General features: G+C 48.1%; 7 protein-coding genes and 1 non-coding gene across 8 annotated transcripts; 4 read left to right on the top strand and 4 right to left on the bottom strand.

Moving 5' to 3' along the window:
• The first annotated feature begins 180 nt into the window (after positions 1-180).
• BT62DRAFT_995815 (uncharacterized protein) lies at positions 181-5176 on the top strand. Its single transcript, XM_043190545.1, has 14 exons — positions 181-720; positions 772-933; positions 981-1111; positions 1167-1305; positions 1357-2348; positions 2400-2931; positions 2981-3086; positions 3139-3303; positions 3353-3625; positions 3671-4015; positions 4070-4328; positions 4388-4569; positions 4624-4688; positions 4747-5176. Exons 1-14 carry the CDS (start codon positions 298-300, stop codon positions 4957-4959), a joined length of 3987 nt encoding a protein of 1328 aa, XP_043037280.1. The 5' UTR covers positions 181-297; the 3' UTR covers positions 4960-5176.
• Positions 5177-7890: 2714 nt separating this feature from the next.
• Positions 7891-9474, top strand: BT62DRAFT_314614 (uncharacterized protein). Its single transcript, XM_043180474.1, has 5 exons — positions 7891-8249; positions 8308-8488; positions 8545-8634; positions 8697-8859; positions 8914-9474. The coding sequence occupies exons 1-5, from the start codon at positions 8186-8188 to the stop codon at positions 9373-9375; spliced, it is 960 nt and encodes a 319-aa protein (XP_043037281.1). The 5' UTR covers positions 7891-8185; the 3' UTR covers positions 9376-9474.
• Positions 9475-10234: 760 nt separating this feature from the next.
• Positions 10235-12671, top strand: BT62DRAFT_1033448 (mtDNA inheritance protein Dml1; the record flags this gene model as incomplete). The annotated part of the gene is made up of 11 exons (XM_043178355.1): positions 10235-10387; positions 10444-10489; positions 10538-10619; positions 10676-10934; positions 10985-11044; positions 11093-11239; positions 11289-11423; positions 11486-11550; positions 11612-11768; positions 11820-11932; positions 11993-12671. 11 exons carry the CDS (start codon positions 10235-10237, stop codon positions 12315-12317), a joined length of 1542 nt encoding a protein of 513 aa, XP_043037282.1. The 3' UTR covers positions 12318-12671.
• A 631-nt stretch (positions 12672-13302) lies between these two features.
• Positions 13303-15047, bottom strand: BT62DRAFT_314710 (uncharacterized protein). Its single transcript, XM_043180475.1, has 7 exons — positions 14692-15047; positions 14605-14645; positions 14416-14547; positions 14144-14365; positions 13877-14088; positions 13674-13727; positions 13303-13619 (listed from the first exon to the last, which is right to left on the bottom strand). Exons 1-7 carry the CDS (start codon positions 14928-14930, stop codon positions 13536-13538), a joined length of 984 nt encoding a protein of 327 aa, XP_043037283.1. The 5' UTR covers positions 14931-15047; the 3' UTR covers positions 13303-13535.
• Positions 15048-15557: 510 nt separating this feature from the next.
• BT62DRAFT_t137 lies at positions 15558-15629 on the top strand. Its single transcript has one exon. It is a non-coding gene; the product is annotated as a tRNA-Arg (tRNA).
• A 720-nt stretch (positions 15630-16349) lies between these two features.
• BT62DRAFT_971965 (uncharacterized protein) lies at positions 16350-18972 on the bottom strand (the record flags this gene model as incomplete). The annotated part of the gene is made up of 4 exons (XM_043189047.1): positions 18378-18972; positions 16690-16732; positions 16478-16552; positions 16350-16435 (listed from the first exon to the last, which is right to left on the bottom strand). The coding sequence occupies exons 1-4, from the start codon at positions 18660-18662 to the stop codon at positions 16350-16352; spliced, it is 489 nt and encodes a 162-aa protein (XP_043037284.1). The 5' UTR covers positions 18663-18972.
• A 288-nt stretch (positions 18973-19260) lies between these two features.
• BT62DRAFT_934748 (uncharacterized protein) lies at positions 19261-19453 on the bottom strand. The gene has a single exon (XM_043186777.1). The coding sequence runs from the start codon at positions 19444-19446 to the stop codon at positions 19273-19275; it is 174 nt and encodes a 57-aa protein (XP_043037285.1). The 5' UTR covers positions 19447-19453; the 3' UTR covers positions 19261-19272.
• A 793-nt stretch (positions 19454-20246) lies between these two features.
• Positions 20247-20906, bottom strand: BT62DRAFT_934750 (uncharacterized protein; the record flags this gene model as incomplete). Its single annotated transcript, XM_043186778.1, has 3 exons — positions 20783-20906; positions 20626-20730; positions 20247-20576 (listed from the first exon to the last, which is right to left on the bottom strand). Coding segments are annotated over exons 1-3 (248 nt in total), but the record flags the coding sequence as incomplete, so codon positions are not given.
• Positions 20907-21768: the final 862 nt, after the last annotated feature.

Genomic DNA, 21768 nt, shown 5'->3' on the forward strand with positions numbered 1-21768 from the left:
ATGTACACGCATCAGATAGCCCTGCTGTCCATCTCACATAAAAGAGAAATGAAAGTAGCATGGGGCACATTTTCCCAAGTGCATTGTTGACAGACTTGCTTTTCGATAATTTCAAGTCCAAGCAGATTTGCACCGATACTTCCGCCGATTGGCACTGATCTGAAATCTAATCGGAAAGATCTTCCCACGAGTACTACCCTTTTGACACCACCAATCTTCACCGTTGCTGTTTCCATCGACGACCTCACTGCTCGCCGTTGTAGACGACGCCCAGAGGCATTTATTTAACTTTATACCATGGAAAAAGCGAACACTGCGCATATTCCTCCATCCTCAGAGTCGGCGTCAATCGTTAAAGTGTCGTCACCGCTCAACCCTTCTTCCCCCAGACCTGAATGCCGACGTCGAGGGCACTCAGTGTCGACGCTCGGAGAGCTGCCTACCAGCCCGCTATTATCTGCCCCTACCTCATCACTGGCCATCGCCATTCTGGGAGACAAAGAGTCTTCCTCGTTCCGCTCGCGGTCTCGATCCAAGTCACCAGGTGTCATTGATGAGTCCGTTTGGAAAAAGTCTGTCGGAGCGCCCACATCTCTTGGAGAATCGGCGTCGACATGGTGGGGCAAAGGCGAGTTCGTTCCAAGACCGTGGAAGGAATCGCCGAAGCGCAGACATTCATTGCCCGCGGAGCAGAAGGAGGGTTGGGTTCTGACTAGACAGGTAAAGATCTTGCCATTTGGAACGTAACGGTATTACTTACGATGACTTAAGCGCGTGGCTCAAGCGGCATCATCGATCCTGGGTAATGCACTCGATGTTGGCCACGAAGCATTGGTGTTGAGTCAAGACTTGCTTGAATTTGCTCCAGTTCCAGGCTTGCAAAGTATCGCGGGAATGCTGCTTCAGATATGGGACACCCTGCAGCTGGTAGATGTATGTAATCTGCTTTCCCTCATTCATACCATCTCACTGGCTCTTAGATGAATCGTTTACAATGCCTACGATTGACGGAACGCTGTGCAAATATCCTTTTGTCGATTCGGCAAGAGATACATGAAGCTGGTGATATGGTCGGCACTGAGTTGTCCCTTCCTATCTCGAAACTCACAGAGTACGTTCTTCGTGCCCTACGGTTGTCGTGTAATCAATTTACGCGAAATCTTTAGCGCATTCAACGAGGTCTACGTTTTCCTTCAAAAGCAGATTCATCGTCCTTTCCTCAAGCGCTATCTTAGACGAGATGAGATTTTAAGGCAAATTGCGGCCTGTGATTCCGGACTACAGGACGCTATGGAAACGTTTGGTGTACGTGCTAGCTACAGATACCCATTTATTTCCTGTTAATTTTTTTTTTAGCTCTCTATCCAAATTCGTATCCTCAAACAGGTTCAGGCGTCAGAACAGCGAAGGCAGAAGGACACAGAGGTCATCATTGAGTCGCTGAGGCGGTCCAATGCCATTTCTGTGGACAATGCCCTTCAACTTACAGGCATACGGGAAGAGGAAACTACCCCCAAGCTGCCTGCCCTTCTCGGCCTCCCTGGTTCTGGTTCCTATGCATCGCTCAACACTGGCCCTTTCAAATCTCCTTCGTCTGCGTCACTCTCTCTCCCACCTGAATATCACTTTCTGTCTACCCCTCCGCTCCCGGCATCTAGTGCTTCGTCCGACACTCCAACTTCGCCAAGATTGATGTCACCTGCCCCAGCAACCGTCTTGCCAACTCTCAAGGAATTGAGCGCCAAGCAAAACGAACACGACATGACGATGGATGCAGCTGATTTGAGGGCGTTGCTGCGGAATGCTCTGAGCGCTGGCAGCGATGTGCAAATGGTAGAAACATTAGGCGTAACGAGGGAGGAGATGCCTGAGGCCATCAAGACATTACAAAGAGCGTTGGAAAAGATCGTGGAGAGGCAAGGCAGCATTTTCAGTAGCGGAGATGAGGCCGATGTTGAGGATCACGGTGTAGGCAGCGACGGTCCTTCCCTAGCAACACTGTCAAAGGAAAGAGGGAAGGAAGTTGCAACTGATGACGCCGAATCTATTTCCAGCGCCGGGCACAATCATGGCAAGTTGATCAAGATGGTGAGGAGGATTAGTATGCAGGGGAGGGAAGCTGTCTTGCCTGTTGCAGGCGAAATAAAGAGATCGAAAACAGTGTCCACAACCCGGAGTTCGACCAGTGACAGTAGTACAGACAGCAGGAGGAAGCGTCAAGAAATTTCTTCCGTGAAGAGGGAAGATACGTTGGATCAAGAGTTCATGGAGAGCGGTATCGATGCATTGCGGCGGATGAGTGAAGGTGCCGAAGCAAACTTGAATCTACCAAGTTGGACCATCACTCGGTAGGCGTTTTCGTTATTCTGAAACCGCATTTGGCTGACATGCTGGCATAGTTATGAAGTTGACCGCGAGCAAAAGATCGGTATCGGGTTCTTCTCTGATGTTTATAGGGGAACGTGGCGTAAACAAACCGTGGCTATCAAAGTTCTTGCAGAGACGACCCCAAGAAATCTGTTCATCCGAGAGGTCGGAATCTGGAAGACGCTGCAACACCCGAACGTACTGGAGCTATATGGTGCCAGCAGTGCTAGTGGTGATCCACCGTGGTTCTTCGTCAGTCCCTACCTGAAGAACGGAACGTTGGTGGAGTTCTTGCGAGGGATGGACGGGGGCAAGAGTAGGACTGGGAGCTTACCCGATTCGCGGAATTCTATGGGCGCTAGCCCAGGGAGGGCCAGAGAGGCGATTCAAAGAGTAGGCCTTGGGCTAGACCTGCCTACTGGCAGGGGAAGAAGTGATAGCATCGGTGGAGACTCATTGGTAGTTGATGGCGGGAAGGGATGGGACCTTCTAAAGTTCATGCATGAGGTCGCCAAGGGAATGGCATACTTGCATAGTAAGGGCGTGTTGCATGGGGATCTCAAGGTTGTCTTCTATTTATTGGTTTTGACCCCAATCGATGACCATTTAACAGGCATCTAATGTTCTTGTCGATGATCGGCTTCGCTGCGTCATCTCTGACTTTGGTCAGAGTGAGATGAAATCGGAAGCCTTTCGTATCAGTGGGACGCCCCTGCCTCGTAAGTTTTAATGTTGCGAACTCCGAATCCCGCACTCATCATTACTCTACAGACGGCACATTGAGGTGGCAGGCGCCGGAGTTGATGATGGGTCTAAGCCAGCTGACTACTGAGATGGACGTGTACGCATTTGCGATGTGCTGCATCGAGATTCTGTCCATGGGACGACTGCCCTGGCCATTCATGGACGATGATACCGTTAGGCATTTCGTTCTTAGTAAGTTACTCTAAATTTACCCCTGAAAATGTCCTAATAATTGTACCAGGGGAAGATTCTCGTCCCGTTATTCCATCGACGCGTTTCAGTACTTCGGCTTTGCAAAAATTGATTCGAGCATGTTGGCAGAAGGACCCATTCATGCGTCCAAACTTCTCCACGGTCGTTCAAGAATTGAAGCAGATGCGAAAAAGCTCGGGATTACCTGAGGAGGTCGTCTTGCCAAAATTCCCTGAACGGCAGGACAACGAAAGTTTCGAGTTCCGTGTCTCGCGTCCCAGCCCCGACATGCATCCTGTACCTTTGTTACCTGGCACGCCTCGTAAGTCTCTAAATCTCCTGGCGGATTTTTCTCATCCATTTATAGCTCGCGACTTGGCTTTCGGTCCGCTGCAAGGTTCTCCTTCAGCATCATTCCGTACCGCTCGAGACATGTCGGCCTCACCTCCAATGCCGTCTCTTCCGTTCCGAGAGGCTCCCATGAATGTCCACATGCCTGAACCCATGGCATACATTTCGTCAGCGCCTTTGAGCCGCGCTTCTTCCACTGCTGAGTCGACCACCCCTAGTTCCCAGTCAGAAGATGAAATCATTCGCAATATGATGGAATACGACGGTTATGATTCTCCACCCGTCGCTGACAAAAGAATCGCTGAAGCCCGGGATGAACGCAGGTACAGGCTACTTTTGACCCACAAGTTCCATCCGTCTCGTAGGTTTTGACGTCTAGATGCATCATTTGAAATAGGCTAATCTTTGGGCACAGTCACCCTGCCGTTATGGACCCCGTCTCAGGTGTACCTTGGCGCTGTTGGATACTTACAGAAGCCGGAAGGTGCCTTTGTAACCTTGTTCAACTGTGTCAATCCAGAGAAATCGCCTGATGAGCATCCGACTGGGATGCCGTCGGTACATGGATACGGCAAGATTACGGCGCAGAATCAGCGGTTAGACCAGCGTAGCGCCGCCCAAAGGGGACTCGATGCTTTTACTAACATATTCAGGAAGAATGATAGCATATCTTCGTGAGTAATATACTTATTGACGATCGAGCACCGTGTCATTGATATCATTGTTCTTCTAGGCGGCGGTATTCCCACCCGCTTCGTGCCGGACATAAGACCGCATTTCTGTACACGGAGACAACTGTTTACACATATGTTGAGAACCTAGATGCGCCGAAGAAGTGGTTCAAGGCTAATGTTGACGAGATCCTGGCGACGTACGGAACCCAACATCGTATCCAGAAGGAGGACCTCTTCCTGGGTGGGTGGTTCTAGATCTGTACTCGTAGTGCCTTATTCTGAACTAGCCATTTAGTTATCGGAACATTAACTACTCCCGATTATGCACTGTTTGTCAGTCATAGACATCCAGATGGACAAGTGCGTTATCTGATTAATTGTTTAGAGTTATCATTTACTGACGTGACGTTCGCAATAGGCTTACTTTAATGTTCTCCCTCCTAGAAATGGTCAGCCGTGGGGTGTGATCAAAACCGACAACGAGGTTCCCTCTGAACTTGGTCCTTCCTATCACGAGGACCTTCCTTTCGTGTCTGCCAGTAAGGTATCCAGAAACGGCTCTCGAGACGTCACCATTCTCATCGCTCGACTACGCTTCAAACCTGACGTTTTAGAACCGACGTCACTATAATCTACTCGTCTGGAATCCTGGCTTTTTGCATTCTACGGACTTAGAGCATATCTTAGTTTGGCATTACTGTTATCTATATCCACTGCATTCGTATCCTTGTGTCCAATTACCAGATTCAACAATTGTATCTAGATTGTAATACGCCAAATCACCTGTGACCTGAAGAGACAGTTGTCGCACCAGCTGTCGACTCTGTGAACATGATGACTTTGATTCGTCCACCGGGGTGCAAATCTAAAAAATTTCCTCTATTGTCTGTTTATTTTTACAAACCTCAATCGTGGCCAATTTCCTGGCCGGAGGCACATGGACGTGGCTGTGCCCATATTTGCGTCTGCTGAGCAAGAATGTCGTCGTCCTCCTGGTCAAGCAAATTTGGCCTCATTTAGGTTTTTTTGCCTCCACTTTCTTTTCTCGCCGAGGTAGGGCTGCTCCTTCGAGGGCTTTTCGTTAGGCCCAAAATATGCTAACTTCGGATAGAGCTGTCAAGTCGAAGCCTAAAATATGCTAAATTGAACTAAATTGAAGCTAAATCCGGACATAGTTTGGTGTCGGGCGTGAAGGGGGGGCCAAGTTCATCTTACTTGCCCTTTTTACAGGCTGTTTGTTCCAGAAACTGCGCACGCACACACTGCACAAGAAATTGTAATAACGACTTGTGTAGAAGTACCAGGGCTCTATATTGGACCCGAGCGCCTCATCCGATTCCATGTCAAGCACGCCATGGGTTCGGTGTCAGTTGGGAAAAGTGAGCCTGGATGACGCCTTTTGGGTCAGTCGTTGTCGCATTTCAATGATTGAAGAGACTCCGAAGTTCGGAAACAGGCCTTCCCGAGTTGCTTGAAGCATGGTGTAGTGCGGTAACGTTCTTGTTTTCATATGTGATAGCTGTTAAGGTGGCATCGGACCGTCCTAGTGCCACCAAGTTCCCCGTGCCCATATAATGGTACGTCATCCCACATTCTGTCGCATGCTTTCCTTTGACTTCTTTGACATGAACTTTGGGTCAGACATAACTATCATGCTGTCGTTCTACCATGCTGACATCCATCGATGTGCTTCATTTCCTATGAGAACCGTAGTCTCTGCCTCTGACAACAAAATATTCGGGCTCAATAAGGGCTGTAGCCGGTGATATTCAATTTTCTCGGCTGTTGAGGTTACTATAGTGCTTCGGGAGGCGCTCGCGACGACAATTATGATACAGGGTCCCTTATCCCAAGGGGGATTTCGTTACAAACCTGACGTGTAAGATTCATTCGCATCTTACCGCTCTATCTTACTGGCGCCTGGGCATCTTTTACCCCGCAAACAGTTTACTCCAGTTCCATGGTGGCGCGATGCCAATCATTCCCAAAGGAACGGTCAGGTCTAAAACTCGAGTTGGATCCGCCGGACTGCGACCTGCGATTGCACGCAGGCATCACTTTGCCGGTAAGTTCCTTGTCCATTTAGTCACCGTCCGCCGGCCATATCGGTAAACGCGCTAATAAAGCCCCGTAGGTCGTGCGCGGCCGGCAGTTGATCATCAGAGTTTCTGGTTAGAAACTCGCCGCAGAAATTTTGACGGGGTTTTCAGGGCTCTCCGGGGCTCCTTCTTCCCCAACAGGCACAGGACCTTATACGTGCCTTGTCCGAAATGTTGCCGATCATGTTCATTTGTCGTGAAGATGGATATTGGTCAGTGGTCACGCTTCTACGCATATCTGTCTAAACTTTGGCAAGTTTGGCTATCAGTTCAATCTCTAGACTATCCTTATCGCTTCTAGGCCGGCACGTCTGTATGCTGCGGGAGCCCTCGCGAACAATTGTCAATGGGAAGCTACTAGAAAGAGAGGACGTCGCACATGGCATTTCTTTCTTCATGAGCAAAACCCAAACTACCGCATGTTATCACCCTCAAAACGGGTGCCTACGTCTAACATGACTCACACTGACCACCTGGTCTCAGCCATATGCACAAGTCATACATCTTCTCCATCACCCATGACGACGCTGTTCCCTCTAGATCCCCTGGATTCAGGACGACGACAGTAATCCTGACCTTTTGTGGGCAATCCCGCAAGACACCAGGTTCGGTTGGATTTCAAGACTTTAGACCTCGCCGCCATATAAATATTCACGATGGACCACATGTACACCAGGTAAAGTAGACCTGATTGATCAGCATTACTTTCCGTTGTTGGAATGAAGCTCTAATCAATGTCGTGACAGGTGCAGGGCGCCTTTACCCACCCGTTTGATGGTAAACGTGTCCACCCTCGCTGATATCCTCTTAATTTGCCTCGTCGTTCACTAACATTTTAAGTTCCCCCTAATCTCAAAGATAAATGCGTGTTCTATCTTTCAGAAGGTGATGTCATTCTTCACCCAAGGGTCTACTTACGCCGTTGGAAAAAAGAATATGAACCCGAATAAACTAGGCACAGGGGCATCGATCTGTTCTTTTTCTAGGCGTCTCACGATTGCGGTGAGAATTGACTATTTTACCTCCGTTCTCGGTACGCTGCATGATGCCACCTCGTCAAATCGAGAAATCAGGCATCATGAAAAACAACGTAAGCGTCCAAAACGATTTATATTTTCTCAAATCTGCCTGCCTACGTTGTGTAAGGCTGTTTCCAAGGTCGTGTGAACGTGCGCACATTCAGGTTCAACTCCAGCTGCGTTTCCCGGGCGCGATGCCTGAGTAGAAATGATTTGTCATTCCACCACCAAATATTGATATTTTTAATTTCACTTTCAGGGAAAAACTTCGGCATCCCGAGAATTCTCCCCGCTATTCCGCCTGTGTGCTTCTTTTGAGGTGTTCTGGTGGTGGGTTTTGGAACCGGGATCGAGATCGACTACGGAATCCGCTGGAATTTGATTCAAGTCTATTCAGGCCGTGATGCGAACTTACGTTGGCGGCCCAAAGTTGGTTCATCGTTAAATGGAAAACTACACGTATTTCTCGGAAAGATGCCTAATGCGTAAGAAAAAAACTGCAAATCTCCCTCGGCAAGCGCGGTCCGTTATGTGTTTCTCGTCTAGGCCACATTTGAGAGGTCCGTAATTCCATTTAATAGGAAGCTTCGTTCTACTTGTACCACTGGTGTGGGACGGGCTTATTTTTCTCATATATCAAACGTCTCCTGCCTCTAGTCTTTTGGTCTACAGCTCATCCTTCCTCCTGATTGGAGTCTGCTCTCTGCTCTGGGTTCTGGTCTCTCTTGACGCGACGGACATGTCTTTTGTACCTCACTACAGCAACAATTCTGCGAATCGAGCGTTGACTCATCCGTCACTTCGTGAGTCCCAGCCCTTCGTGCCAGGCGTTGTGGACAAATTCCTCACTTTAAAATGTAGATCTCCGGGACGCCCATGACGCTCAGGTTATTTTGGAAGCCGTCAGGAGAAACATATTACCTCTGATCAAGCGACGGCTTGTGGCTTCCGAGAGGGACCAGCTGACTGCGGGGAACGTTTTCGTCTGGGAAGAGGCGGAAGACGAAGGCGGTTTGCTTCGGTGGACCGATGGACGACGATGGTATTCTGCTGGACGTCCAAAATTACTTGTTAATGCTCACATGGGAGTGATTTTAGGTCACAAAGTCGCATGCGTGGCGACTACTTATTTTATGAAGAAAAGGTGGAAACGACTCAAGAAGAACGAGATGCGAAGGCCGCGCGCAGGTATCCTCTTTCTATGGCTCTGCCATGCCATATAAGTGCTAATCTATCCTCATCGCGAATAGAGCCCGGAGAGCCACAGATCCGACAGCACTTATACCTCCCCCTACAAGACGAAAGGATCGTCCGTCAAAGCCTAATGGACTGACGAAGCAGACTTATTCCGCCCTAGTCTATCTTCCGGGCGCCAAAGAAGGGCGTAAGTGGCACGTCGTTGCTTATTTCTCGGTAGGACTTTTCCAAACTTTACTGTCTTGGGGCGAAAGCTCATTTCCCTTGTAGGGCAACGACTACTCTTCGCTCCCAGTCATCGAAAACTACGAAAACCTTCGTCGCATTCAGGTACCGAAGGGCGTCATAATGACGACCAAGACTGTACCTCTGAGGACGGATCGTTTCTCGTATTATTCCGACGACACTGAAGCGAATGACCAGGCGGGACCTTCGAGGCACTCCGATTATGGAACTCAAAGCCCAGCCTCCCCGCCAACACCTTCGATGTCCTCGCCATTGGTCAACCCCGGTTCTCTCCAGCTATCGATGCCGAATTTCCACGCTCGCGATCCAAACCAGCGGGTTATTCTACCTCCTTTGTCAGCTATGGGATATCCTGGTCGTTCTCACACTCATGAAAGGACTTCTTCGTCGTCCAGTCGTGGGGGTGCAACCCCCGTTCCGGCATCATATACACCCTTATCGTCAGAGGATCGCCGAGTGTTGGACAGGTTTCGAATCGGTTTATGACATCTAGGTGGGCTGTTTTTACCGACCCGGTGCCAGTAAAATCGAATCTCAACATGTGCAATAGCTTAAAGTGTACTGTTCATTGCTCGAGATGGATGATTTTCTCAGGCTGATCGCGGTTGGCATATTGCGGCTTCATGTAAAAAAAAAGCTATGAACAAGATCTGTCGGGCTGTCGGGTATCGGCTTTGTCTGTCATGTCGATTGTTGTGGGTGGCGCGATAGGTCAAACTGTCGAAGATAGCCTGCTGGAAGTTCTCAGCCGCCTCCTTAAGGAGCGTAGATGGGTTTTGAGTGGCCTGTTCTCTGGAGAGCTTCTGACTCCTGTGTGCTGTGTACCGCGTACCCGAAAACCCACTTAAGTAGATTCGGGACAGGTATCCTTGTTTTGGATAGAGGGTCACCAGATTAATGCCGTTGAAGGGGGAATGCCGTGTTGAAAGTTGAAAAGTAATCGTCCGTTTATTCACCGTAGGGATAATAATGTACTTAATGAAATTATGTTATATTGTGACCGGTGAACCGAATGTGATTTGTGATCAAATGGGCTTGGACAGTTACCCTCGCGCCTATTTACCGAACGATATTTGATGCAGCGCCCGAGTTTCGGAACCGTCCGCCCTTGCCAAAAAAATTTCGTGTGCAACCACCACCATCGAAAGCCATATCTTCCTGCCATCTCAATGAATTAAATTTCTGCTCTGCTAAAGTAGAACATGTCAGCAAAATGCCAGCAAAGTGATCGAAGAGAAGCCGAGAAAAATGATGGCCGGACAAATAAGGCATTGACGTCCCACGGCTTATACTTTTCCCTTCCTCACTCTCTAAATCGTGTGCAGGCTTGCGAAACTCTGAAAAAATGCGGGAAATCTTGTATATTCAGGCCGGGATGCTCTCCAACTATGTAGGAACTCATTTCTGGAATACTCAAGAGGCCTATTTGTCCGACGAAACTGACGATGCGACCCAAATTTCTCATGTGACGTCCTTTGGGGAAGAATACAGCCGACAGGTACGAGGGTGACAGCACGATATGTTGATGATGTTTCTGAACGTTTTCTGTATCAGGGAGAGCTTACATGTGTTCCGAGATTGCTCGCCTTCGATAAGAAGAGTAAGCGCTGAAATTGCCAGAGTGCAACCAGGCTTAACCTTGTGCCAGGCAACTTTGGGGCTGTAGCCAGTACTCACGTCATCCATGACGCAAACCCAAACAATCCCTCTGTAGAGGATGATCTAGAAACGTGGTAAGGGCGCCAGGCACTTGTACGTATTCGTTCTGAACTGATTGGAATGTAAGGGATGGTGGCGTATTGGAATACAGACAAGACCTGATTACTCCCAGAAAGATCGACGACGAGGACAGCACGGAGGCACCTCAGGGCGATGAAGTGTCATTAGGCAATGAGCGCCACCGTGAGCCCATCAGATACTGGTCGGATTTCAGTCGTGTCTATTATACCCGTAAGTCTATCCAGATGGTCCCCCAGACCCTGGATTGGGAGTCCACGGAAGGAGACTGGAAGCAGGGAGAACAGTACTTCAGGCAGTTTGATGAGGTAAATCACATCGCTTGCTGCGCTTCCTATAATATCACCAACTTTCCCAGGACGCTTCTCTTTTGGAAGGCTCTGTTAGATTATTTCTTGAAGAGTCTGATTCTGTCCAGGTGGGTACTAAATTTCTCGTAATTGTTCGCAAATTCATGTAAAAATAGGGGGTACAAGTTTTAAATGATACGGCTAGCTTTGGTCCCTTCATGCACTCGCTCCTCACGGCACTACACGATGATATGCTGAAAATCCCATGTTTGGTCTTTCCTTTGCTCTCCGATCCCTATGGATGGAAAATTGATGTCGAGGACGTATGCAATTTCTCACACATCATCTTCTTTCCATGAACACTTTTTTCAGCGCAGAGGAACGAGAAGATTGATCAATGACGCGCTCTATCTGCGCGGGTTAAGCGAGACCGCGTCTCTCACAGTTCCCATACAATCTCCTTCTGTGTGGGCCCATTACGAAGCCTCACCACAGCTCAAAACCCAAGTGGGTGTTTACTTCCACAATACCTCGGTTAGGACAAGAAACTTATCCCCGTCATATTGCAGAATGATCTTTACCATACATCTGGAATAATTTGCGCGCACATAGAAAGCTCGACCCTTCCGTTGAGGTAAGAGAGTTTGATCACCAGACCCTACAGCACTTCTAACTTTACCGGTACGGCTGAATAGATTGCGCAAAACTGCGGATTCCATATCCAGCTTCTGCTCTCAACTGAACGTCCGTGGACCCCCCTACGCCGAGATATGCGGAATTACGACTATAACATCTGCCGAACAGGACCTGAAAAGCAATATATTCAACTTCTCCGACATGGAGAGGTTCGATGTAAGGAACCGTGCTCTTTGGAACGAGCTTATTCACCTGCTCTGGCTGCAGACTCGTCGCCAGTACTCCCGCCGCGATGTGACCCGAGGATTCACAACCCACAGTCTCGGGGCATATGATCAGTGGTCCGCGCGGTCATCCCTGCACGACATGTTTATCACACGGTAAAACCTGTCTTTCTTGCTAGCGCTTGGCGTTCATATCAACCCTTTACTCCGCGACAGCACGCACGCGCCCGCGTACCCAGTACCACCGGCACTCGTGCCCCAAAGCCCCTTATCTTGGTCACGTTCCGGTCCCACGCCCGTAGAAACGTTCTCTTCGGTTTCAACATCTAGCGGTACTGCGCGTATGTTTGCCGACTACGCCAAATTTGTCGACTCAACGCTCCGAAGACGGACCCTGGATGTCGTCGTTCCTGATGACATTGACGATCTTAAGGAGCTTGCTAACGACCTGTGGACGGTCTGTGACAGTCTATCGAAAGAGAGCGAGGAAGAAGAGTCTGGTACGGATTCTGGCCTTCTTGGCGAAGATGAAGAGCTGTGAATAACCAGCGGTAACCGCATGTGTGCACTAGTTTTTTTGCGCGGTGAGTCGTCCCCAAAAACCGTTCACATGGGCCCCTCCCCCTCCCCGACCATTTTCCCCTAACGCGTACCTAACAAGGCCAACCTTCGCTTAATGACCGTTGTATGTCAGTGATGGTTTTCCCCGGTAATACACGCACCAAGGTTTTTTTGCTTGTCCCTTGGCTCTCGACTCGCATGTAGCCGGTTACATGGCATCAAGACAAGATACGAGGTACATCCGCTTTAACTGATCCAAATCTCCAACAAAGTTTTCCGCCATCAGAATACCGAACGGTCTCCTCCCAATCGCCATCCCATACATTGGTTCCGCTGGTTAGCGTTCCTAATCCCTATTCATTTCTCAGCCTTGCGCCTGTGTCCTTCGCATCCCTACAAGTTGCGTGCGTTCTTCGGACCTAGGCACCCCAAAACCCCCCGAGTCGAGGCGTCGTCAACTGATTTGAAAAGATCGCTCGGGAAGGGCTATGGTTTCCGAGTGTGCTGTGCAGTGTTTCTTTTCTTGACCCGCAGTAGGTGTACGTGGCGAGTAAGGTCCCGCATTCCAAGTCTGTATGTCGTCCCTGGCCCCCCAAACCGTGAAAAGGGAATATGCCTCGCACGTTCTTGTCTGGGAAATGAACAACGGTGATCTGGACCAGTAATGAATGGGGTGTATGTCAGAAGAAGACGTTGCCTATCAGATGGGGACGGACGTTTCAAACAAGGATTGTCGTTTCAGTGAGCGTATACAGGACAACTCGGGATGCGCCCTATCCGTGAGCGGGTCGGCGCGGCCCGGCACGTATCCAAGGGTACCCGGTTCACAAGCCATTAGGCCTAGAGTGTCAGGCAATAATGGCGAATGTATTGGACACGCACGTCGGACAATAGCATTAACCCGTTAGTTCGTCAAAATAGGATTCCTTAACCAACGTGATGCAATTTGCTGTTCTTCGAAGAATTCAAAGCGATGGCAAACGGTTGAAATCATATATAAAAGTTAGGATTAAGTAAGTGGTAAATGTCCCGGGGAAAGAGAAGGAAGGCAAATGCGGCAAACAAAAAAAGTACGATAGATGTCATAACATATGAACAGAAGCAGTCCAACCAACTACGAAAGCGAATAATCTACAGGATTTGATTGGATACAGTAAGCGTACTACATAAGTTATACAAGACGCCTCTAGCGGAGCGTCTAGTCGACAACAGCTGCGACAATGTGCCGCTTAGGACGGTCCTTGATGAATATGTTGTCGCCTTTAATATTCAGGAACGAGTACTGTTTAGAACCGTTAGCACCGACAGCCAAAGGAATAGTCCAGACTTCATTCACCTCTGCAAGATCAGTGTTACTCTGTTTGTTGTAGTTCTGATATACCAGATTGGGCTGGAGAAGATCGGAGAGTCAGAAAGTTTCAACCGACGCGTACGCCCATAAGGTTAAGACTAGGCTCCAAAAAATACGCCGCGAAGGTCGCATTTTGACACGTTGGGGACCCAGTCAAACCTTATGAGCGAAAGCATGTCGAGACGAACCTCAGTCCAGAAAGGTCGAAGACCGGCTGCCTCGAGTGTCTCCCACCACGTCAAGAATTCGGCGAATTGTTTCCCCCATGTGTGAATTTCGAGTTGAAGTTGGCCAAACGGAAGCGGCTTGTCAGCGTGCAAGTACGGACCGATGAGAGCAGTTAAGGTTTCGAACTCCCATCCCTCCACGTCAATCTTGAGAATGTCAATGTGGGTATGTCCTAAGATGTTAGGTAAGTAACCTGTCAACGCAAAGGAAAGTGAAATGGAACGAACCATTCATTGCCATGATACGTTCGAGGGTGTACATAGCAGGTGAGTCATCTGTCGCCGCCTTATCGCTGCCTGCCAGGCCATATGGGAAGAAATGGGCGCGGGACGCCAGGGACCGTGGTATTTGAGGGCCGAATGACTTCACACTATGATCGTAACCCCAGATCTCGCAATGCCGGGTATTGGCAAGGATTTCCGCTTCAAATGAAGACTCATAATTAATGCCTGAGTCGAATGTCAATGCCCCGGTCCGCGAAGAGGGTATTTCAACACACCAATGGAATAAATAACACAGTTCGGCTTTTCCTGCACGCGAGACAGCCCACAGACCCATTTTCCGCCATCACCGAGCGCACCAAGACGTTCTACCTCATGCGGGCAATTATACGAGGCTGGAAAAAAATCCCCTGGAATATTGGACGGGATTCAGCAGCATATTGACTGGGGGACCTTTGGACACATACAAACGGTATAAGCTGGCCAAGGATCCTTATCTGGAGGAAACCTGGTATATATAAGATCAAGATTTGAGCTCTAAGGCACGTGCGTACATTAAAACTTCATTCGGAGTCGGACCAAAGGTTCTTATGAGTCCTTTTCGATCCCGGAGGGTCTTTTCGTAAATGGCATTTGCTCGTGCCAGCCTAGCTGGCAGATCCGAGTCACGAATGAATGAATATGTAGAGATCGTCGGGGTCGTGTGGTAAGTATTAAGCAGGTATAGGGTGGCGGCCAGCACAATCAACACGAAAAGCGAATAACGCGGATGACGGGTCCAGATGCCAGGCATGTTGCGTACTGCTATTATTAAAGCAGAAAACTGGTAAAGCTGTCGCCGCCGTTGTTGCTGTCGAAGAGTAGAGAGATGAAGAAAGGCTCTGTCGACGGTGTTCGTGGTGGGAAAGGAAAAAATGGAGGTATCTCAGGCGTCGTGGATCAGTTGAGTTTGTCTCTGCTTGGTCGCATCATGTCCTAAAAATAGACCTCCACCTGTTGCTTTTCCGTCCGCCCTCACAAGCTTCGAATGCATCTGTTGTTTGTTTTTTGTGCTTCGTCTTGCACTCCAATAAGTTCTGAATACTTCCCCTCACTCATCGCGCTGAATTGGCTTATTCCTATCGTAATCTTTTGGTTGGAAAAATTGTTGAAACGGACGTGTGGAATGTGGAGCCCTCCATTGCTATGCAATCATGAGTAACGGTAGCGGGCTTTTTTACGTTATCACTACCGAATAGAAGTGGCATGCACTAACGCATGCGTGAACCGTCCTTAAGATACAATCATGGATTGCTTGGTATAGGAAAGTCTTGTGAGTACTGAGCAGGATCGCTGGCGCTGTAAGTTATTGAATCCTTGATTGGATGGTGTATCATACATGTGATCAGAGACTTTATAATACAGGTTGAGAAGTTCGCATGGCCGTGTGGCGTAATGGCAACGCGTCTGACTACGAATCAGGAGATTGCAGGTTCGACCCCTGTCTCGGTCAGCTTATGACAAGGTGGTGCCTATGATCGTGTACGAAATATCAAGAACTGTAAGTTTCCATTTTTTTTTACCGACCCTTACCCAACGGAGGGGAAGGGCGTTGATCTGGTAATTTACCATTACTCACCTATCACATGACAGGTGAGCTGAACTTCTGATTCTTTTTTGTGTTCGTGTTTTTACAGGTTTTCTTTATCAGGAGCTGAAAGTCATCAGTAAATGTTGGATGCATATGAGTGTACTTCGTAAATTGAATATATATGCTTAACTAGTCACATGACAGATAAGTTACCTCGACGAAAATCCCTCCGGCAAGAGGAGGTGACTTACCGGCAATTAATCACTAGTGTCATATGCTAATGCAATTCGCCATTGCCTACTAACGAGCTGAATAGGTTTTAAAAAAGTTTCTCTTCGTATTTTTACACGTTTTGATGCTGAATTCGGTGTGATGTTGGAACTACAAACTGCAATGAGATGTGTATAAGACGCCGGCCCATGACCATGGTGGATATCAAAATCGGGGCTTTCGGGCGCGTCTTGGCATCAATCACTGTTGACGCCATCATTAGTTCTAACATCCGAAATAATGAATTCGACTCCGGAAATATGGTAGCGAGAAGCCGCTTGGGACGATAATATTATAATAACAACGAACCGTTGTGCGATTTGTACAGAAGATTTTTCGTTTACCCAGTCAAAACAGCTGGGTCAGGGACTCTTAAATGAAATGCCTCACAAACCACCGAACTCTTATTGTGTATGCTGTCGGCACAGGGTAGTAGATATTGACGGTAATGCCCGGATCTATGTAATAGCGACTTATCGTTTTCTCCAATAAGTTCTCACCATCAGGGGAAACATAGCCTGGTGTCGATACCTTGGACGAAATTTGGGCACAAGAGATGTACCATTGAACACGATCTTGTTACTGATAAGACATATAATGAATCGCAGACATTGAAAGGTTTATTTAACTGACCTGTCCAATCGGAGCGAAATATTACCAGGAGGCACATAAGATCATCCCAGAGTTAAATAATATCTTCGGAGAGTAGAACTCATTTCACCGACAGGGATGTCCACAGGAAGCGTCGTAGTCAACTAACAAAGGCCGTAGTCCGTGAAAGTGGTGTGGTGTCCCATTCCGCAATATATTCGCGCAGTTGGTTAGAGTCCAGACCCTGGATACCCGCAGAGAAAGACGAATTCCCTACCATGAACCAGTTCACACCCTACCCATCCCAAACCGCGGCGGGAATCGGAGCTTTATCTGGATAATTGCTGCTGGGCCTTGATGATAAAGTGTATTATCCGGAAACCTGATAGTACTTCCCGCAGTGACAGAGACCGTTTTGGTTGCAGGAGAAGGGTCGACGTTACGATGGCAGGTGATGCCGGGTGATTCGACATCTGTGACCGGGGTGTTGTGTTCTACGGCCGCTGGACTGCGGCGGGAGATGTGGCGCTCTTTGCAATATGGGTTGTCCATATATCCATGGCGATGTCGATAAAATTGAGAGACAGAAGGAAATCTATAGGACGTACAGTACGCAGAAACATTTTGGGAGAGGATGGCAAGTGATAAAAGGCTTGAGACAAACTTCATCGTCATGTTGTGATATACTAGTAGTTGAAACTTAGGTTGCCTTAAATACGCCTATAGTTCATTGTTCAGAGTATAAGCCGAAAGCTCTAATGACGGAGAAGCTACGGGAAATAAGATCTTTGTCTATGCCACGCGGACTATAGTCTTGTACACGCAGTCGGAGATATTGACATTTCACCGTTCGGGAACGAAAGTTGCTTTTGTGCAGCGCGAAGTTGGGTCTCAGAGAGCTCCGTAGAATCTCAATACTTGACTGACAATGAGCAAGAAAGGGATAACTATTCACATCCCCCACTCGCCAAAAAAAAGCGCAACTTATGGAAACTCATGAAAATTGCGACATTTCGAAACGGTTCATGACCCAGAAGCCTGGTATGAGAATTCTTCTCCCTGGTCTCCACAAGACTGCGGAAAATACCGTTCAAATGACGGTCGCTGAGTGACCACAAGACACTCTCACGGAGAAACCCTTTGTCGCCGTCCGTGATTGATACTGAATAATTTTCAGTAGGCACTCGGAGCGTTCCTACTTGATGAGGCAAGTATCGTATTTACTGAAAACTCGCACGATACTCGGCCACTGAATATCGCCAATCTACAGATGTTTCTTGCTTCCTGATCATCCACTAAAAATGGCAGGCCCTGGTACCTGAAGGACATTTAGGCGGTACCGAGCGCAAATAGAAAAGCGTTCCTAATAAGACGTAAAGGCGGGATCGCAGATGCTAACTCTGAATGATGGATCTAAATATAACGTATGTTTTTAGCGTGAGTACACGAAAAAATTTAACAACTAATCAGTACGAGAAAGACACCCTGGAATGGAGACCATCGCTGGAGAGGTAGATTCTCCGCCATTAACCTTGATTTGGACGCAAAAATGGAGAACTGGGGGGTGAAAGGAATGTGTAGTTCGATTGATCTATCCCAGGACAAAATTGAATCGAGTCTAGGCTCAATAATAGACCATGCCGTATCCAGGTAACCAATCTAGCGAGATACCAGACATCGTGTATTTCAGTGTGAAAAGATCCGCAAATAATCTACGCACCTCTCAAGCCAGAATATCTGATGGAATAGTGGTCTTAAGTTGTAACCGTGTAATAATACGTCAACGACAAGAGAGTAAAAGTAGCGCACCATTCTGCTATCATATCGGATGATCAATGTCGAGCTTCTTCTTCCCGCTGGATGCCTGCGGCATGGCTTGTACCACCTCTCCCCACACCCATCCCACCCCAATCTGCCACAGGAGGTCCTGAGGCCTATCCTAAATATATAGCGGCAGATGATAAATACCATCGTAATTGAATCCAAGAGTGCTCCCGGCGCGACGGGAACAGTTGTTCTTGGGGGAGTAAGATTCACATTGCAAAAAATGTCCGGAGATGTGACGTCTAGCACGGGACCGTTCCTCAACGGCATACCTGGAACAAGTTGTGCTATTGTGCTATTACGCCATTCCAGATATCTAGGAAAATAGATGGATCAGAGATGGATGGGCAGTGAAAAAAGAGGAGAACAGAGAGAAATAAAACTGCGGCGAGCTCCATGTTGAGCGGATATTGACTAAGAAATTTGTGTTCTTCCATGTATAGTGTCAATCTGAATGAAGGGATGTAAGCGATTGCATACTTAGAATGCGTACCAGCGATAATAAGGAGTCGTCTTCACATTCAGCTGCATAGGGTGTCAAGTGACATAGATAATTCGTCGATAATATGGGCTGTCCTGAGAAAATAAGAGCAACTGTAGCTGGTCGTCGAGTACCATTTCCCGGAGACTATAATAGATCCGGTCCGAGTCGTCGGATAATATCCTGTAGGTCAGGACTATGGCCCGACGGCATTTTTGCCGAGAAACAGCAAGAGGCACCGAAGAAATTCCAGAAAAGCAGCATACTAGATGTTCAGTCACAGAAACTGTCGCCCATATCTCGGGACGTAGTACATTGAATAGAAACAGGGTGAATTGGCCACCTCTGCTAGTACAGCTTAGGTAAATAAGTGTAAAACTAATCTACCTCGGTAGCTTGTTAGTTGTAAAAGTAAAGGTAATGAAGGAAATTGTCACTTGTGATTATATAAGTAAGAAAGACGGCAAGGATATAGATTTCAAGTTGGCTTTTCTTTTGGTGTGAGCTGGAAGTACGCTCTGCTTGTACTCTGCTCAGATCCTCCCGGCTAAACGGATGCATGCGTTGTGCCATGTATGAGAGATACGAGTTAAGACGAAAGCGGAGACGGAGATCCGGCCCGAAGTATAAGGCTTAGTCAGGCTTGGCACGTGGGATGTACGGGTTCAAGTCAGGCCAACTGTCACCAGCACCTTTCCTATCGTTACCATCACCCACACCCCCAGTATCAGTGTCTTATTATCCTGTCTCATGGCTAGGAGACAGCACAATCTCTGTTTCTGGAATGCAAGCAGCAATCTGGATCGCCGCTACTTGCGTTGCTCGACAAGTTCGCATCGTTCGTTGGCGTATATATTGATTTCGTATTCAGATTAGTTCTGATATTGGGCATATACAGGATTGAGCAACCTGTATGGTGAAGTGACGAACTAAAGCAACAGCTGGTGTTCATTGAGGTTCGTCTACCATTCATGGAATATCCGCGTACTTATTCAGAACTGTAGATTTCGCTTACTAATTTAGTATGGCATTTTGAGCGCGATTTTGCTTGGAAGAAGATCATCGTTAATAAGAAAAAAACGCCTTGTCAAACACTGATTTACGCGACGGTCAGCTCGACGAGACGCGATGCATGCGATTCATCCAAACCGTTGCTCTTTCACGCGTATCAAATCACCCCAGCGACATTGCTATTCATTTATGTCCAGGCATCGAATGTATCTTAAAGAGACCAAGTAGTACGTATTTTGTCCTGTGTCCGCATAAGATTATCAAATTTGACATTGTCAGTAGAGTCGTTGGTTCCACCCTGCACCCTTATATTAAGCAGTAATGAATGATGATTACAAGATAAAGGTTCTACTATATCGTCTTTCCCTCTATCATACAACAACCCCCCTTTTCTCGAGATTAAGAATTAAAAGCAATCAAACCATTCATGCTTTGCCCAACATTCTCTTGCCTTCTACGATTTTGCTCTCATTATTTCCTAACTTTCCCGAAAGGACCTTGACCTCGCCTTTAACCCTGTCCATGAATTTCCGCTTCTTCCCAACGCTTCCACTACTACCGCTGCTGTTAGAGAACTGAGGCCTAACAACGGACCTCTCGACAAACTTTGAGCCACAGGAACTCGTGTTGTGGCCAGAGTCAGCAACCTTCAATTCGTCACTTGATAGGACAGGCGGTAAAGGTGCCATTTCCTTTAAAGACAACTAAGTGCTCATACTCCCTTAGATATGGTCGACATACAGATGGGAGCGACCAGTCTAGCAATGCATCCACTTTGTTCTGTTCGTGAAGAGGTGGCGTTGTGTTCACTTGTCTGATATCTGGTGGAGACACGGGATAGCCAGGCTATCATACATCAGCACACTATGGAATGCGCTCCTTACGACCATGACGTTACCTCTTCTTCCGGCCTCTTATGGAGCGTCTCGTTTCTCTTTTTAGGCAGCATTGCGACGTTTTCCTCTGAAGGAGGTCCAGGAAGGTCACCCATGCCTCCTGCTTCCATCGCGGTTGGTGTAGTGGTGGGCGGTATAGCTGTCTGGCTGCCGTTTCCTGGTTGTGTCACCGTACTTAACTCGGAGATAGATAGGTCCCTCCACGTTGACAAATCCGATGTAGGATTCGTAGAAGGAGTTAGTATGGACGTGTCGATAGTTGGCCCGGCGCCGCCATCCTTCGTTTTCTTGATACGCTCATCGCTATCAGGGGCTGCAGGGGCCTCCTTACCAGAATCTTCTGAAGCACTACCTGCTGAATTTGATTCAGTTGAAAAAGCTGTCAAATATCGCACCTGCCCGGATGAAATACGATACTCACGGAAATACGAGACCACCGCCTGGGGTAAATACTGCTTTTCCGTTCCTGTGGCATTACACAGCACTTTCCCAACATCTTCTTGGCCCAGCATATACTGCTTCGCTGTCTCTAGGATTCCTTCTCCCCCAGCTCCTTCAGCAACTTGCTCTTCCGATCCTCCAGGATACGCTCCCGGAAAATCATGGCTTGATGTCGACACTGCAGACAACAGTGTTGGAGTCAGGGACTTCGGCGATGTCAATTCTGACATCGTCTCGTCGGCCCATTCATGTGACGGCGTTTGGGTACTGACAATGAGTGGGATTTGTGTGGCGGTATTATTCATGTATGATGGTGGTGGTGATGTCCCAGCCCTTCCAGTTTTATAGGACCTCCTCCCGGCGCAACTTTAGTGGCGAAATGACGTCGATGCGCATGATGTCATCTTGGTGGCCATCGGAACAGCCGTATTTGGATGTTGACGTCGAACCCAGAGGCTCAGCGAGATCTGAGGTAGCTGCGGTCCTTGGCTTATGTGTTGGAGCGCGAAGTTGACGTTGTAGAGAGCAATTTAGGTCAGAGCATCCG

This window comes from Guyanagaster necrorhizus, assembly GCF_019112545.1.
Source record: "Guyanagaster necrorhizus MCA 3950 unplaced genomic scaffold BT62scaffold_21, whole genome shotgun sequence".
Lineage (NCBI taxonomy): Eukaryota > Fungi > Basidiomycota > Agaricomycetes > Agaricales > Physalacriaceae > Guyanagaster > Guyanagaster necrorhizus.

Excerpts from the sequence above, each read along its gene's own strand:
- BT62DRAFT_995815 (XM_043190545.1), top strand. The coding sequence starts at position 298 with ATGGAAAAAGCGAACACTGCGCATATTCCTCCATCCTCAGAGTCGGCG. Across the intron at positions 934-980 it reads ACACCCTGCAGCTGGTAGAT|ATGAATCGTTTACAATGCCT; the intron begins GTATGTAATCTG and ends ACTGGCTCTTAG. Across the intron at positions 3,087-3,138 it reads CAGTGGGACGCCCCTGCCTC|ACGGCACATTGAGGTGGCAG; the intron begins GTAAGTTTTAAT and ends ATTACTCTACAG.
- BT62DRAFT_314614 (XM_043180474.1), top strand. The coding sequence starts at position 8,186 with ATGTCTTTTGTACCTCACTACAGCAACAATTCTGCGAATCGAGCGTTG. Across the intron at positions 8,250-8,307 it reads GTTGACTCATCCGTCACTTC|ATCTCCGGGACGCCCATGAC; the intron begins GTGAGTCCCAGC and ends TTTAAAATGTAG. Across the intron at positions 8,489-8,544 it reads TGGACCGATGGACGACGATG|GTCACAAAGTCGCATGCGTG; the intron begins GTATTCTGCTGG and ends GAGTGATTTTAG.
- BT62DRAFT_314710 (XM_043180475.1), bottom strand. The coding sequence starts at position 14,930 with ATGCCTGGCATCTGGACCCGTCATCCGCGTTATTCGCTTTTCGTGTTG. Across the intron at positions 14,366-14,415 it reads CTGTGTTATTTATTCCATTG|GCATTAATTATGAGTCTTCA; the intron begins GTGTGTTGAAAT and ends CATTCGACTCAG. Across the intron at positions 13,728-13,876 it reads TTCGACCTTTCTGGACTGAG|CCCAATCTGGTATATCAGAA; the intron begins GTTCGTCTCGAC and ends GATCTTCTCCAG.
- BT62DRAFT_934748 (XM_043186777.1), bottom strand. The coding sequence starts at position 19,446 with ATGGCACAACGCATGCATCCGTTTAGCCGGGAGGATCTGAGCAGAGTA.